The sequence below is a fragment of the Octodon degus genome, unplaced genomic scaffold (assembly GCF_000260255.1).
Source record: "Octodon degus isolate 3935 unplaced genomic scaffold, OctDeg1.0 scaffold00064, whole genome shotgun sequence".
Lineage (NCBI taxonomy): Eukaryota > Metazoa > Chordata > Mammalia > Rodentia > Octodontidae > Octodon > Octodon degus.
In genome coordinates, this window is record NW_004524640.1 from 5,313,008 (window position 1) to 5,329,848 (window position 16,841).

The window sequence follows — 16,841 nt, forward strand, 5'->3', positions numbered from 1 at the left end:
AGAGAGAGAGAGAGAGAGAGAGACAGACAGACAGACAGACAGACAGACAGACAGACAGAGACAGACAGACAGACTGACTGACTCAATAAGGCAGGCAGGCCATTTGCTCAATGTCTTTCAGCGACTGGCTTGTACAGCCCAACCTAGCTCATTTGGAGATCCTGTGTATGGCGTCACGTATGTCACTTCAGTTGTTGAGGGCAAGAGAACGTGGTTTAGAAGCTAGAGCTGGAGAAGAACTCAAGCTTGCAATCATAAGACTTGACCACCAACAACCCTGGACATATCCCCCATGTAGCTGCCATGCGCATCAGTTTCACCTCTAAAAGGAGGGATGTACTGGATTATCCAGCCCCATAGTTCTGTTGCTAATTCAAGCAAGAGAATGGACTCACTGCTAAACAAATAAAGTTTTACAGAAACAAAAAGAAGGAAGGCAGAGTACCTAGAAAATCTTCACAATAAACTGAGCTGGATAAACCTCCATGTCTAAAGAAGTATTAATCTTTCCAAGAACACCTACAATATTTTTCTATTGTAACGAATGACAGATACATACCTCTTGGATTAAGGTAGTTTTTATTAAGGTAAAGTCTTCATAGACATCAAGTTTACCATTTCAAATTATGTCAACAACTAGTTTCTCTGGCTTCTGTATAAAGATTTTACTGACAAAGCCATGCACTTCCCTGGTCCTGATCTTTGGATTTCTCTTTCTTTCTTTTCTTTTTCTTTTTTTTTCTTTTTTTTTTTTTTTGTGGAACCAGGGATTGAACTCAAGCCCTTGCGCTTGCCCGGGAAGCGCTTATTCCACTGAGCCAATTCCCCACCCCTGATCTTTCTATTTCATTCATAACTAGACTAAAATCCAATGCAAAGTTTACCATTACAAATGTGTTTCCTACAAGTAGAACTGGGGGCTCTTGCCCGCTGTAGGGATGTCACATCTTCTGTGTGGTCTCCTGTGTGATTTGTGGCTTTGGTCCTGCCCTCATTTTTTCAATGCACTCCACCATTGTCTCGTGACAGAATGTTTTAGATGAGGGATTTTCTCACCTGGATCCCCTGTCCGCCACAGAAGGTATTCAACAGCCTCTTCAAGAAAAATTGGTAAGTATGACTCTGTGAGCTTATTTAGGTACCAGTTGTGAGTTAGTCACCGTGTCAGACTAGAAATCTGAATCCACTACATGTTAATAGCCTTAGAACTGCAAACATACTGGTTATCTTTAAGATTGTTGTCAGGTAAGCAATAGATATATGTATTTTTGGTACTGGGAATTGAACAGAGGGCTTTATGCTTGCCAGACAGGTACTGTGCCGCTGAGCCTATATCCCCAGCCTAACAATGGATATTTTAAAAAATTTTCACATACTATCCTAGCTAGTCCTAAGAATACTTTAAAGCTTTTGATTGCAATAACATGAACAATTATATAGTTTGGGTTGCTCCTCACTATAAAGTCTCCGTTTATATCAAAATAGAAATTATTTGAGACTGGTAACGAGAGTATTCCATTGACTGTTTTTAAATATTCTAAAAGCAAGAAAGAATTCTATTTCTTAGAAAAGAAATGGGATGATTATCAAGATAAATGTAAGAAGTTATAAAAAGAAAGTGAAAATTAAAAAAAGAAATAAAAAAAAAAGAAAGTGATTTGAGGGTCCTTTAAACTAGTGGAGAAACTGCTGCCACTATTAATGGAGTGTTCTTTTCTGTGTTGGACAGTCGAATAGGACACCCTAGAGGTTATTTTGTTTGGGATATTTCAGTGATAACCATGGCCAACAACGGTGTCAGCACTTGAAGAATGTTTGCTACATGCCTAGTACATTCTATGCCCTACTGCTGACCACTCTGGTGGGAATCTCTCTGGATTCATTTAATTCTATTAACTCTTAATGTATCTACTGACTCATTTAGGGATGTGGATGTGGTTACTGTTTACTCATATAATAAACCTTTTGATTAGAAGCATGAGTATTATTTTGGTTGAAATAATTTATTTTCTCCCCGACCTCTTTCATGGGGTCATTTGAGCCCACTTACATACTTTCTATCTTAGAAGATGAAGACAGTGGTTGAGGAATTAGATCATGTTATATTCCTTTGAAGAGCTAATAGTACTTGTTTTTTTTTTTTTTTTCTGTTCAGAAACACTGCTGTGGCAACTTACATGAGAATCAGGAAACAAGAATTCATCAGACACATTTGGTCTTGAAACACACATTCTGGAACACAGCTCTGCTGGGTAAGGATGGATAACCACCTCTTGTACCTGCTCACACAGTGGGTGAGGGTGTTTTAGAAAGAAAAAATAACTGCAGTTAGAGCCAGCCAGATAGCTCAGAGGACTCATGTGCCTGCTTAGATAGAATGCAGGGACCAGGTTTGATCCCCAGCACCACAGACCATGCCAGCCTCGCCCCCAGGGCACTCTGAGAGGGCAACTGAGACTGGGCGTGGTGGTGCATGCCTATAATCCCAGCACTTGGGAAGCTGAAAGCAGGAGGAGCACTATGAGTCTGATCTGTGTAGGGAGACACTGTAACCCTGTACTAAATACATAAACAAAATAATTGCAGTTATATTTGTATAGGAAGAGCTGTTGAATACTTGAGTATTTCTGAACTCAGTCCATCAATCTATGTATCTGTACTACCCTCCACCCCATATTATGCATAATAAAAGACACCATAAAATAAGTTCTCAGGCAGACTGGTGGGAGACAAGGCCCTTGGCTCAAGGAAGGAGCCAGGGGAAGTGAGAGCTGACCCAGGCACGGTCAGATGGGATAGATTTGGAATGGTGAAAGTGAAGAGGAAGGTACCCCAGTGGGTGAGACCAAAGGAGGCCAAAGTCATCTTGGGGGCAGGAGGATTTGGGTTAAGAGACCATAGACAGTATGTGAGAAGAAAGAGAAGCAAGCCTGAATCCCACTGTGACCTGTTCCCGAATGCCAGGATAAGGAAACGAACTTTCTCTGAGGCAGTGCTGAGTTGTGTTGATTCTTAGCACAACCTGGATGCATTTAAGAGAAAAATGTTGATGTTGGTTTGGAAAGAGCAAAAGAAAGGGATGATTATCAAGATAAATTTAAGAAGTAACAACAAGAAAGTTTGAGGATCACTTCAGCTAGTGGAGAAGCTGCTACTATTTCTAGTGGAGTGTCTAGTTTTGTGTTGGATGATAGATTAGATCATCCTAGAGATTATTCTGGGGCTGGGGAATAGCTCAGTAGAATAAGAGCTTGGCTGGCAAGTGCAAGGTCCTGAGTTTGATCCCTGGTACCACCAAAAAAAATATAGAGAGATGATTCTACTCGTGATATTTCATGACCACCAACAATGTCAGCAACTAAAGAATGTTTGCTACACTCCTAGTACATTCCATGGTTTAATGCATCTATGAAATCATTCAATCCCCACCCCATCTCTGTGAAGTAAGGGTGCTAATGGTTCAACACTTTAAATATGAAACAGGAATATTGAATAAGTCACTTGAGCAATGTCATGCATTCCTTTATATATAAGAAATTGAGATTCAGAGGAGTTTAGTTATTTATCCAAGACAACACAACTAGTGTATGTTAGAGCCAGAATTTGAACTAAAACACTGTGATTGATTCCAAAGTCTGGTTTTTCTTAAGCTCTGCAGCTTCCAAAACAGAAATCTGCCCAAGATGTTTTTGCCCAACAAGGTTTGTTATTCCAACCTATTTCCTGGACCACTTGTTAGTGGGTTCTCATAGTGTGTAATAATTTTCTTCTTAAGAGCTTATAAGTTGTTCTGTAAAGGGCCCAAAAGTATCTTAGGCCTTGTGGTCTGTACAGTTTCTGTTGCTTCTGAGTTTTATACTGGTGCACACAGGCAGCTGTGGGCAATATGTAAACAGCTGTGTGTGCCTGTATTTCAATAAAACTGTATTTACAAAAAACAGGGATCTGACTTAATTTTGCCTACTGGTTGTACATTTTTTGGTTCTTGAATTGCTTAGTAGACAAAAGTTTTCTGTGCTGTTCTACCCTTCACTTTAAGAAAAGAAAGCATTCACTGTTTCCACCTGCATGGAACTAGCCATCCAGGCGAGTTTTGATAAAATGTTAGTAGAACTGGTTTGACTTTTGCTTCTTCAGAAATGATTCAGTGAATCTCTCAAGAGGAGGGAAGCATTTCCTTCTTATATGATCTGAACCAGAAGTTAACTCTTGTTTGCTTTCCTCTGGTTCTATGGCAGATGCCTTGAGTCTAGAGAGCTGCACAGCGATTCCAGGGCTGGCACTGACATCTTTCTCATGTGGAGCACACCCTACCCATGCATTGTGTGACAGGCCCCAGAAAGGAGACATAGAGGATGGTGCTCCGCATGTGACTAGACAACACTGGTAAGTTCAAGGGGCACAATTTCCCTACCTACTCTTCAAGACCACTTCTTTCCATGGGCGAACATTTTAATTGGTTAGGATTTCATGCCCTGAGGTCATAAAGCTTGTATGGGGCACTTGTCTAACTTTCTGAAGATTTATAATTTAGAAAAATAAAGGCATTGCTTTTCAACTTCATAGTACCTATTCTAAAATTTTAGAAGACTAGACTAAGCCACCTGTGATGTTTGAGACACATATTATACATACTGCTAAGTAATTTAGGTGAATTTTGCTCCTACTTCTGTTCTTTTCACCCATGAGGTTAACGGGCCTTTGAGAACCCATTCCTAGCTCCATACCTCCTCCTCTTTCAGCCCTCATTTGCACTCACCTGCCTTTTTAAGTATACAGACTGATTTTCCTCAGGAAAAACTCAGAATTCAGAAATGTTAGTGGAATTTGTGAGAACTATCTCTGCTCACCCTCACCCCCTGCCCCAGTGAAATTTCCTTTCTGTACTGAAGGTTGAGGAAGCAAGACTTTGAATTGCAAATTCTTTATTTTCATTTTTGGCTGGCTTTTCCGTTGTTAGTCACCCTTCTCCGATGGAGGCGAGAGTTCTCTTTCATTATGTCTTAAGGAAGCTATGGCTTTTATTAAACATTTCATAGAGTAGTGTTGAGAGAGTTGGAACTGTGCTACAGCTAGCTGTCTGCTAAATTTTTCAGCTTTTCCACTGGTAGTAAGCATCATTAATTTCTACTCACAGGTGCCCTGACCTCACGGGTGTTCCGAACCCTGGACCAGATCTTTCAGTCTGCATCAAGATGAATGGTGACTTAAGTGTGGAAGTAAGTGTAGGAAGCGATTACAACTTCATTTTCAGTGTGCCATTATCCTGGCCCTTGTCTTCGATGTTCTTATTTATCTTTTTTTCCCCTCTAAAAAGTATTATGGATACTTATAAAAAGTAGGAATCTGACACCATGGAATTAAGATTCATGAGAAAATTAACTTTTGAAGCAAGAAAAGTAAAACTTAAGTCAATTTGGGAAAGGGGACCTTCTGTCTATATGTGGCATAAACTCTTGGGTTTGATGATCAATGGGACATTTGAGTGAAACTCTGAACTTTGTGTGTGAGAAGCAGGCTGGTTTGGGACTAGATGCATTAATGCCTATAAGAAGTGTCAGGCTCTAGTGTGCACTCTTAGGTCAAGGCCACCTAAGGCGTGAGCTATTGGTCCTCTGTCAGAGCCCGCAGCACAAGACCACGCCACAGTAGCATCCATGCCAAGGCCAGGTACTTGTGCTACTTCTCTACCTGAGAGAAGAATGGCTGAGAAGGCCCACTTGGTTCCCCTCCTGGGTGCTGAGATGTGGCTCGGTGCCTTCCCCTGCAGGCTGAGCGTAGGCCCTGCAACCTCAGTCAAACGCAGCAGGCGGTTATGTCTCAGGATTGAGCCATCCTTCCTTCTTCCTTTTGACTTCTTTGCTGCTCTAAAACTCACAAACCAAACAATTCATTAATTTATACTGCTTAATTAAATGATTTTAAGAGTCACAGAATTTGACAATTGTCACTGTGATTGATTTTTAGAACCTTTTGAATGCCCCTTAAAGAAACTTCATGTCCTTTTCTGTCCATTTATCCTAGCCCTAAACCTCAGCCCTCAGCAACCCCAATCTACTGTCTCTAGATTTGCTTCTTCTGGATGTTATATGTAAGTGGAATAAAATAGCGTATGATCTCTTGTGTCTCACTCCTTCAATTAGCATAAGATTGTCAAGCGTCATTCATGTTACTAATATTTAATTTACTTTCATGGTACATTGACTGAGTAGATCATATTTTTTTATCCATTCACCTGTTTTTAGGCATTTGAGTTGTTTGTTTTTACTTTTTGGCCATTGTGACTAATTCCAGTCTAAGCATCATAACGTTTTGTATAAACATATATTTTAAATCCTTTTGTGTTTGTTCCTGTAGATAGAATACTATATCTTGTTATAACTATGCATTGAATATTTTGAGGAAATGCAAAATGGATTTTTACAATGACTGTACCATTTTACTTTCTTGTCAGGAATATGCAAAGACTCTTGACTTTTCCACCCTTACTGCCCCTCTTTGACTATAGCCATCTCAGTGAACTCCAAGGGGCACCTTGTGAGGTTTGGATTTGTGTCTCCCCTTGAATGATGTGTTAGCCAGCTTTTTGCTTGCTGTGAGAAAAATCAACAGAGAGGAGGAAAGGTTTATTTTGGCTTATATTTTCTGAGGTTTCTGTCCATGATTCATGGCTCTATTGCCTTTTGGTCTGTGGTGAGGCAAAAGTATTGTGATGGGAAGGTGGGGCAGATGAAAGTGCTCACCTCATGACTGACAAAAACTGAGAGAAAGAGAGACAGAGAGCAATGGTCCAATGACTCCATGTAGTATTGAAGGTCACACCCCATGATCCAGTCCCTTTAATAAGGCTCCCCCCTCCTCCTAAATTTCTGTTATTCCCAATAGTGCCACCAAATTACAATCTCATCAGTGAAACCCATTGATGAGGTGACAGCCATCATGATCCACTTACTTTCCGTAAGTCCCACACTGAACACATGAGAATCTTGAGGGACAGTTTCAATCTGCACCAAGACATATATTTGTTGACCTTTTGTATTCTTTCCTTAGTGCTATCTCTACTCATATCCAGTTGAACATGGTATTATATTTCTGTTTTCCTACTGAGTTGTAAGAATCATTCTTATTCCCTGTAAGAGTTTACACCTGACTCTTTTCTGTTCATTAATATGTGTTTTATTAAATAGCGAAGGAAAAAAATAGATTTATTTTGTTATTACTTAATACTGTACTAAAAGCTTTAATAAAGGAAGTTGAACATGGAAGCTTACAGGGTGTGTAGTTGTTACTGATTTCCCTTTTATCTGGCACTGACTTCATTAGGAAAGGGAAAGAAACAAACACCAACTGTGTACCAGGAACTTTGTAGCAAAGGGTTTCTGCATACCATGTCCCCAGGCCTCTCTACACCTTGAGTGTATTTTTCTGTGTTGTATAAAGGTGGTATTTCAAGTTGAGGAAGTTGAGTCACTTTTCCAAGATTACTGAGCAGGGGGCCCGCCAAATAGCTCAGCAGACTGAAGTGCCTGCTTAGGCAGCCACAGGGGTCAGGGGTGGAAGGTTCGATCCCTGGCCTGCTGTGCTGGCCCCACCCACAGGGTGCACTGAGACAGCAATGGAGACTGGGCATGGTGGTGCAAGCCTGTAATCCCAGCACTTGGGAGGCTGTAAACAGGAGAATCACTTCAAGTCCAATCTATGTAATGAAACCCTGTAGACCTTGTAGATGCTAAGATAAAAAAAAAAAAAAAGAAAGAAAGAAAAAAGATTACTGAGCTGATGAATAAGAAACCTGAATTTGAACTTCAGGGCTGTCTAGCTTCAAGGGATAGGCCTCTTCCACAGCCCCTTTTAACTACACCAATTATAGACATTTCAATCACTATCACTCCCATTATCTTCAAAGTGCTACCATCTACATATGTATCTTCGAGTCTGCATTCGTTGCATTGTGTGCCTGAGTTGCTCTGTCTGTGGTCTTGACACCCATTTAGAGATAGGAGCTATGCAGCCTGCTGTCCTCACCTTGTCCCCAGGTAGCTCCTTACCGTCATCATTCACCCTCCCAACCCCCTCTATAGCCAAACCGTAAGCTCTGTTTCTAAGAATTCTCCATAAAAAGTATAATAAATCAGAATAAATAAAAATGACAAAAATAACACAAGAACGTTGTCTGTGAAACCCTGGCTTGAAAAGACGGATCTCTATCAGCCGACAGCCTTTTTACCTACAGCTTGATCTTGGGTACGAGTTCCTTTTTAACCCAGTCACAACCTACCTTTCTGCCTTTATTTCCTCCTCACTGCCTTGTGGTAATTCCTCCAGGTCAGCCCAAACTGGTCACAGTCGCACAAACCTGTCTGGGGTGTTTTCTCTGCCCAGAGCATGGTATGAGCCTCCATTTGTCATAATTCTCTGTGACCTGTCAAGGCCCATTTATAAAACCAACTTCTGTAAAACCTTATTGCGCAGCATGAATGGATCAGTGCTCAAGCATCTCCAGTTCTTCCCAAGGTGGAAAGCACAATAGATTAGATTTAGGGAGTTCAACTTCTTTTCCCTAAACTAGCTTCTAGAAGGTTCTGGAAACATACTTTTGGGCCTCAGCCCCTCATTTCTCAAATATTTCACTTCTTTCTTTGAGATCTCAGTAACTCTGTTCTCTTCTTGTTCTGTGTATGCTGGTTGCACTGAAGCAATTCATTTTTTTTTTCTTTTTTCTCTTTGCTTCTTTTCTTTTGTTTTCCTCAGCTCTCTCCCTTTCTTTCTTAGGGATTAAATCCAGGAAATACTGAGCTATAGCCTCAGCCCTTTTTATTTTATTTTGAGATAGAATGCTGACCTCAAACTTGTATTCCTCCTGCCATGGCCCTTTAATTAGCTAGGATTACAGGTATGCACCACTGTCCCAGCTTAGTTCTTTGTTTTCTTATATTTAATTCTCTCTTAGACAGTTAACCTGGAAGAGAGAGCCTTCTCTGCTCAGGACCCAGAATGTATCCAGTCTCCTGTATCAGTTTGGTGTATATAACTGCCTCTTTAAGTTTGTTGAATGCCTATTTGTTTTGTGATCACTACAGGTTCTGTTTAAAACATTGAGAGTAAATACTCAGCACATTGTTTTCTGACTCATGGGCTGATGTTCCTAATGACTGGAGGTTTATTTTTTGTTCCTCCCCTATGTTTACAGAGGAAGCTATATTCCAGCATGTTTTTCACAGGGCATAATATAAAACTAAATGTGTATGTATCGCTGAAAGGGAATTTGAGTGAGAAGAGCACTCTATAATAAAATTGATGTCTCTAAAGGAACCTCTCACAGTAATTTAGAGCCCTGTATGGGACATTCTTGACAAGAACAGAGCTTCTTTATTGACCTAAATAATTAACTTATTGGGGTTATTTTCAGGTAAGACAAAAAAAAAAAAAAAAAAAAAAAAAAGAAAGAAATGAAATGTTAGTTCCAGTCTTTATCTTTTAGAGACTCATGCTGAAATGTCTATGGATGAGATGTTAGACTAGCTAGGATTTACCTCAAGACAGTGTACAGGTAGGTGAGAAGAGAAATAAAATTGCCATAACTTGGTAATTGTTGAACCCACATTATCAATACACAAACATTAATTCTCCTGCCCACTTTTGCCTGTCTTTGACATTTATGTTAGCAAGGCCTTAGAATTTTTAGGCACAGCTCTCGGCTTTGGAGTTGAGTGGATATGGATTTAAGACTAGAAGTATCATTCACTAGCTGTGTGAACTTGGGTAAATGGTCTACCATAGCATAAAGAGGAAGTGCCCCCCCTCCCAAAGGCCCGTGCATTGAGTGCCTGATCCCTAGGACAGCAGGGGTCAGGGGTGCGCCCTCGATGTTGACTGGTTCATGAAGACACTCACCTCACCCATGGAGTGATCCATTGGCGAGCTTGTAGTGAAGGGGGCCACAAGGAGGTAGGGCCTCACTGGCGGGAGCAGGTCCCTGCAGTGTGCGGTGGAAGGGCATCTCCTTTCCTTCCGCCCCTTTCTGGATCTCTCCTTGCTCTCTGCTTCATGGCTTCCATGATGGGAGCAGCTTTCCTCCCCTGTGCCGTTCCGCCATGACACTTCTGTGTTGGAGTCAGTCAGATGTGGACTTTTTTTTTTTTTCTCTCTATTTTAGCTTCTTTATTATTTAATAATTTTTTTCCTTTTTTATTTATTTTTTGACAACTCATACAGAATTTTACTTAACAAAGTAATATGAATTTCACAGTATTTGTTGTAATACATGGTATTGTCTTACAACCAGCTATTCATATTACCAGATATTGGAAGAAGAAAAAACTGGAGCAATGTATAAGAAATTAAGAAAAGAAAAAGTACAAACAATTGAAAAAAAGGAGACAAAGCTAATTAGAGCGTTGACTGCTTCTTTCTATTTCCATTTTTTTTCGGACTGAGAGTCTTGAAACATGGAGCCCAAGTCAACTTCTTCTCATTTAAATTATGTATGTAAGACATTTTGTCCCAGCAACAGGAAGGTGCCTAATATATGGCTTAACCTGTCTGGATTTGTGTGTGTTACCCATGTAACAGTACTTTTCAGGGATTCTCTGAATATTGAAATATACACATGTATACACACACACATACACACACACAGACAAACACACTCACATATTACACATTTACATTCACATTTAGGTATCTGATAGCTGGATTCTGGCCTAACCAGTTCATGGAAACAAACCAGGTGCATCTCATCCACAAGCAGGACCAGTCGGGGTGACCTATTTCCTCACTTCTCAATGTATTTGATGAAAAGGCCTTTCTGTTTTTATGAATTCTCTTCCCAGTATTTCCAGGAAACTCAGAGGTGTGTTCTAGGATATCCTCACATGCTCCAGGCCTCGCCAACTAGTAAGTTCTGCATGAATACTTAACCTTTTGAGAAACTGTGGCACCAGGCGGTCAGTCTGTGCACTCGTATCCGAGTGGCCCTTGTTCTTATCCATGCTGTCCTGTGTCACTACTGGCCGGAGCTCTGGATCTGGGTATCTGGTCATCCCTGTTTCCTGATGTGTGTAGAAACAATGCTTCCCTCTTGTTCTGGACCTTTTTGGAGAGGGGACCTGGGCCTGCTCTGGACCTGTGGTCTGGATGTATAGTCAGGAGCTGTAGTGGTGTGGATTTGGAAAGATCTTTGCAAATGGATTATAAAGATCCTCCTCTACATTTGGATCCACAGTGAGGGGCCACCAGGGTGGAGGCCTGGCAGTCAGCAACACAGCCCCCTTCTGAATCTCCTGTGGCTGTTCCTCTCGGAAGCTTGAACCCCGGCTCTTTGCGCTGACTCGTGGTGATTTCTCCCAAGGCCTGTGTGCCTCTACTTGCTCTGTGTCCTTTTCTTTAGTCTTTGCTTTAACTGCTAAAGAGCAACAGAAATTGGCCCTTTGCAAAGCTGGCAGCGGTGTGGCTAGGTGCCCGTTCATGTCTCCCAGGGCTCCAAGAAGTGAGACGTTCCAAGAAAATTCTGTGACATCTACACTGATTCTCCCTTCTATTTTATCCCAGCTCTGATCTTATTCTACCAAAATATAGAGTCTAGGATAGATTTTTGTAGCATATGTAAAATCCCTAGTTCATAACAAACACCTCCAGTACAGAAGCTCTTCTACTATTCAGAATCCAAATTATCAGTGCTGTGAGGCCCAGAGGGAACCTTGTAACAGCTCGGGGATCCAGAGATTAATTTCTCTCTCTTTTTTTTTTATGGTTGTTAAAAAACATTACATAAACGCAGTGTAAAGAATCTTGGCTCCCTTTGAGTTCTTCATGTCATTACATGTTTCTGTCTAAGATACATTATCATGCAAGCAGGCAGTTTACTGTGGCAACAGGATCAATTTTAAAATATCTTAGGAGATTTCCTGGCAATTGTCTGCCCTGTTCTTTCAAGCCATGCGTAGGTGCTGCATTAATAACCCTGGAGAACAAATAACATTGTCAGTTGCAGAATTAGGACGTGTAGATGTTGACTGATAAATGGCTACACGTGAGCCTTACAGTGGTAGGTGTGTCCTGCAGATCCATGGGTGTGGTGTACTTTTAGTTAGAAATTGTTTTTTTATTTTATTTTATTGAGAAACAGATATCAATGAGACAGTTTCAAAGCTGATTAATAGGACAGTTTCAATAATTAAGACATTGTACATTGTTATCTTCTTAGTGGTTATCCATAGTACAAGATGCAGACAGGATATCCTGTCCAAACACTATTTGTACACATCTTTCTTTTTATTGAATTAAGTGAAAGTAGCTTTATATCTATCCTAACTATTCTGTATATACAAATACAAAATGGTCCTTTCTTTGTATCTCCTTTTTTTGGTAGAAATTGTTAAAAAAAAAAAAAAAAACCTATAAGGAACTTTAGTTTTGTTAAGGTTCTGGTATCTTTAATCTTTTAAAGTTCAATTAAATAGTCTTCCCTTTTTTTCAGAATATTGAACTGGACATTAAGTCTAGTCTGTTGCTTTAAAACTATTTTTATTCTCATGTTAATTTATTTGGGTAGCATCAGCTGTCCAAACAAGGTCCAGTCATAAAAATTATACTGGTTGGGGCTGGGGAGATGGCTCAGTGGAATAAGCGCTTCCCTGGCAAGCGCAAGGGTCTGAGTTCAATCCCCGGTTCTGAAAAAAAAAAAATAAAATTATACTGGCAACACAAATGTTTCTTAGCAGAAGGGTTTCTGATCATAAAATCTACAGTCTGAGAGACATTTAACCATAATCTTTGAGAAGAACAAAGCTGATCCTGGAAGACTGTTGAGGTCAATTGATTGTCCTTTCTGCTTTCTTAAAAGTTATCTTTTGCTATTCACAGTTTTGCATCTCCATATTAAAACAATATTGTTCCTTGTGTGTGTGTGAGTGAGTGAGAGAAAGAAAGACAGACAGACCTGTGTTTGCTGACCCAGCCCATGGGAGAACCTCACTTTGTTCCGTGAGCTCCTTGGCTACCCCACCCTGCCTCAGACTCTTGCTGTCAAGGGTAAATGGGCTGGGCCATGGGTTTCCATGTAAATGTTATGCAGGTAATATTTGAATGGCTGGGACAGGAAGAGCATTCTTCCTGCTCTTCTGGGCTGTTTATTGGCATGTGTCAGGTTCATTGACCTGAGTCTTCCACAGGTAAGTCTCCTTTGAATTTTCTTTTACTTAATAAGTTTCTTGGTTCTTAAATACATCTAGTAGATGATTTTTTTTTACCATCTGTTTAGGTCTTTTATAATTTTTAAATTTTTTATTTTTTATGTATTTAGTACAGGGTCTACAGGGGCTCACTACACACATTGGACTCATAGTGATCCTCCTGCTTTCAGCCTTCCAAGTGCTAGGATTACAGCTGTGGGATATAGGGTGGGGTCCTTCTATAGGCTTGGGGTGCTCATTTGAACATGGCTGGCATTTGATGCCGGGAAAGAGCATAAGGTGGAAAGCTTTTCCTGGGCTGTGCGAACCCCCACACCCCACAGTCACAGAAATTTTGAGGGGTATGCCTCTGACTTTCATTAACTAGAATCCTAAATTTGAGACAAAATTTGGAAAAAGAAATCTTTCCTTTGGTTTTTGTTGTAATAAAAGAAAAGGTTGTTCTTTTTTTAGATCAAATTTATGAAAAGTTAGGATTGAGATTTATTATTTATTATTTTGTAAATTTGTTTCTGTGATACCAGGGATTGAACTCAGGACCCTGCGCTTGCCAGGCAGGCACTTATTCTACTGAGCTATCTCCCTGGCCCTATTGGGTTGTTTGGTGATCACTGAGATTCATAAAGATTATTGATATGGGAGTCATATCCAGTTGCCTGTCTTGCATCTGCTTCAAGAATACAGAGATGTGTGGCTATTAAATGTGTGTGATCTCCCCCAGAGTACAGAATCATTTGCTTCATCAACAAATATTTTGTTTGTCAAAACATTTCTCAATAAAATGTTTATGCTGTAAGATACAGGAAAAGAAGGCTTATGTGGAACATTGTGCTGTGTGCTCATTATCTGTGTTACATTCTGAAAGCAAATTATGTTTTTTGCTGTATTGTTCTGACTTTAAATATGATAATAATTAGAAATTTTAATACAAGGTTTGCAAAAGAAAAGTGTGTTTCCTGCACCCCATTTTGGATATGAGTTTGATAGAACAGAATTTTAGTTTTTGTTGCGGGGAGGTACTGGGGATTAAACTCAGGACCTTGTGCATGCCAGGCAGGCACTCAAGCCCCTGAGCTGTCTCCCTGGCCCTGGAACAAGAAATAATAACTTTATTTTCTTTCCTACATTTAAAATTTAAGTATGTGTATTTACAACTCTGACAGTCCAAAACAGAGTTCTTTTGGACACTGTTAGCTTTTAGTTATAGTACAATGGTATTTTAAGCCCCACGTTGTAACAACTTTTTTAATTTTTTATTTTTTCCACAATTTTATTGAGAAACAAATAACAATGAGACAGTTTCAAACCAAATTGGTAGGACAGTTTCAATAATTAACACATTGCATACATTCTTCCTAGTGGTTAATTGCTGTACAAGATGCAGATTTGATATCCTATTTACAAACACCATTAGAACAAATCTCTCTATTCATTAAGAGAATGTAACTATATATCTATCCTAACCACTTTGCAACTTTTTTAGTATGTTAAAAGGAGTAAAGATGTTATTACTAATAAAACATCAATTTATATGATTTTTATGAAGTATGACACCCAGTGTAACTGCTAAAGAAGCATGTATTAATTACTAATCCAGTTTATTTAAATAATATAAAGATTGAGCTAATGCCATTGAACCCTCTACAGGTAATAAGGTAAGATTTCTCTCCAAAGCTCAGTCCCAGTGTCACCTATTAATTCTCTGTGTGCACTTTCCTTTGTGGAGTGCTGCTTATCAATGATAAAGTAATTGTTTTACACATCTGCCCCCCCCCGACTGACCTACAGGCTCTTCTTTTCAGGACAAGGGATGTGTTTTCATGCTTCTCCACCTCTCATCACTATTCCCACCACAAACTGGGCCTGCGATGAAATTTGTAAAATTAAAAAATTGATGTCAGGAGAGGTTTCAGTTACGTACGATCTAACCCACAAATGGTGCAGGCAGAGATGATTTTGGGTGACAGATATCCAAATGATTCTAATTTGATTATTCCACAGTGTACATCTGTACCGAAACAGCAAGCTATACCTCAGAAGTACATGCAATTATTATTTGTCAATTAAGAATGTTGGAACTTAAGAAAATTAAAACACTGACAAAGTAGGGGGAAAAGCAAAACAAGAGATAGAGCATCAGCCGTAGATGCAAACTCTTGTTCAAGTCTGTGAATTTTTCTGAGCATTTGAATTGAACACTCTGAGTTTTTATTTAAACATTTATAAACCTAAGGCAGTAGTTGTTAAGTCTTTCTTCTCCATAGTGTGCTTAAGGATTGCTTGGACTTAAGTGTGTGGGGTTGACATCTGGCTTCACTATCTGATGCTCTTGGGAAATGACCCTTTGAGTGGCCATTAGTTTCCTTAACCCCTGGGAAGTAAGTCCTCCACTTTTCTAAACTCTATGTATGAAAAGCTTTGGAGAGAATTAGATGAAATGATGGGGACAGTAAAATAATGGTGATAAGAAAAGGGGGCAATGTGCTGCATAGACTGCTATTTATTACAGTTGGTAGCCACAAGTCTAGCAAGCCTGCGCTTAGCTTTTACCTTTCCGGGGCTGTGTTAAGCATTTTCTTGGATGGATTCTAAACTCCATGTCAAGTATAGTATCTCGCCATACCTATCTGCTCTTGGCTACGGAGGTTCGTAAGGTCTGCATTCAACTGTGAAATATTTATGTAATATTGCTCTCCATTTTTCATTGTTAGCAAAGGTTTCTCATGCATCTGAATGATTTCAGTTTAGTAGCTCAGACTGTATTGTACAAAGTACATGATGATGGAAAAACACTTATTAGAAAAGGTTATTAAAAGGACTCTGGGGGCCGGGGAGATGGCTCAGTAGAATAAGCGCTTCCCTGGCAAGCGCAAGAGCCTGAGTTCAATCCCCGGTTCCGATAGATAGATAGATAGATAGATAGATAGATAGATAGATAGATAGATAGATAGATAGATAGATAAATAAATAAATACCTGACCTGTCAGTGCACTTAAAATTGTATGTTTTTCTAAGGGCAGCTTTGAAGACGTATGTATATTACCATGCTCTATCCTTCTCTATATCCTGTCCAAGAGGGAAGAATAAATGTATAAATGTGGGTTCATTTAAAATTGTGTGAAAATGTTTGCCTAAAACCTTTTGGAAATGGAAAATGTCAAGTTGTTGAATTGAAATCCTGTTTTGTTTTGTTTTTTCTTTAGGAGAATGGTGTTGAAGGCTCCTATTCCGAGGACCTCCCACAGTCCAAGTAGGTTGTTTGTGTTGTGTGTGTGTGTGTATTTGTGTACATGCTGGTATTCAGCTAGTTGCTAAGAGGATTCTTTGGACTTGACATCGCAAAGCATCTCTTCTACTCTCTTGGCAGGGAATGTCTCGCCCTACCATTGGCAGAGAGCGCTGCATCCCCAGAGAGCACTGTAGCTTCTAGTGGTGAGTGGGCTGGGGGAGATGTGAAGGGAGAGCTGGGACGTGTCTCCGGTTCAGCACCCTGCTGAGGGGCATGCAAATGCGAAGAGCACAGGCAAATTCCTCCTCCCCTTTTTTGCATAGTATCCATGCTGTTTCTTCCTATTGGTAGATTCTGGATCTGAAAATTTGCATATGGCCTCAGGTGACTTTTCCTCCAGATCATTTTGTGAGACACAG

At 40.0% G+C, this 16,841-nt stretch overlaps 1 protein-coding gene across 1 annotated transcript in view; it reads left to right on the forward strand.

Moving 5' to 3' along the window:
- Positions 1-16,841, forward strand: part of Lrmp (lymphoid restricted membrane protein) — a 136,605-nt gene that overhangs the window by 75,069 nt on the left and 44,695 nt on the right. The window contains exons 5-8 of the mRNA XM_023718936.1: positions 1,030-1,110; positions 1,235-1,245; positions 5,138-5,219; positions 6,886-6,957. Of these exons, the coding sequence (XP_023574704.1) occupies positions 1,030-1,110; positions 1,235-1,245; positions 5,138-5,219; positions 6,886-6,957 (246 nt within the window). The remainder of the gene's footprint in view (positions 1-1,029; positions 1,111-1,234; positions 1,246-5,137; positions 5,220-6,885; positions 6,958-16,841) is intronic.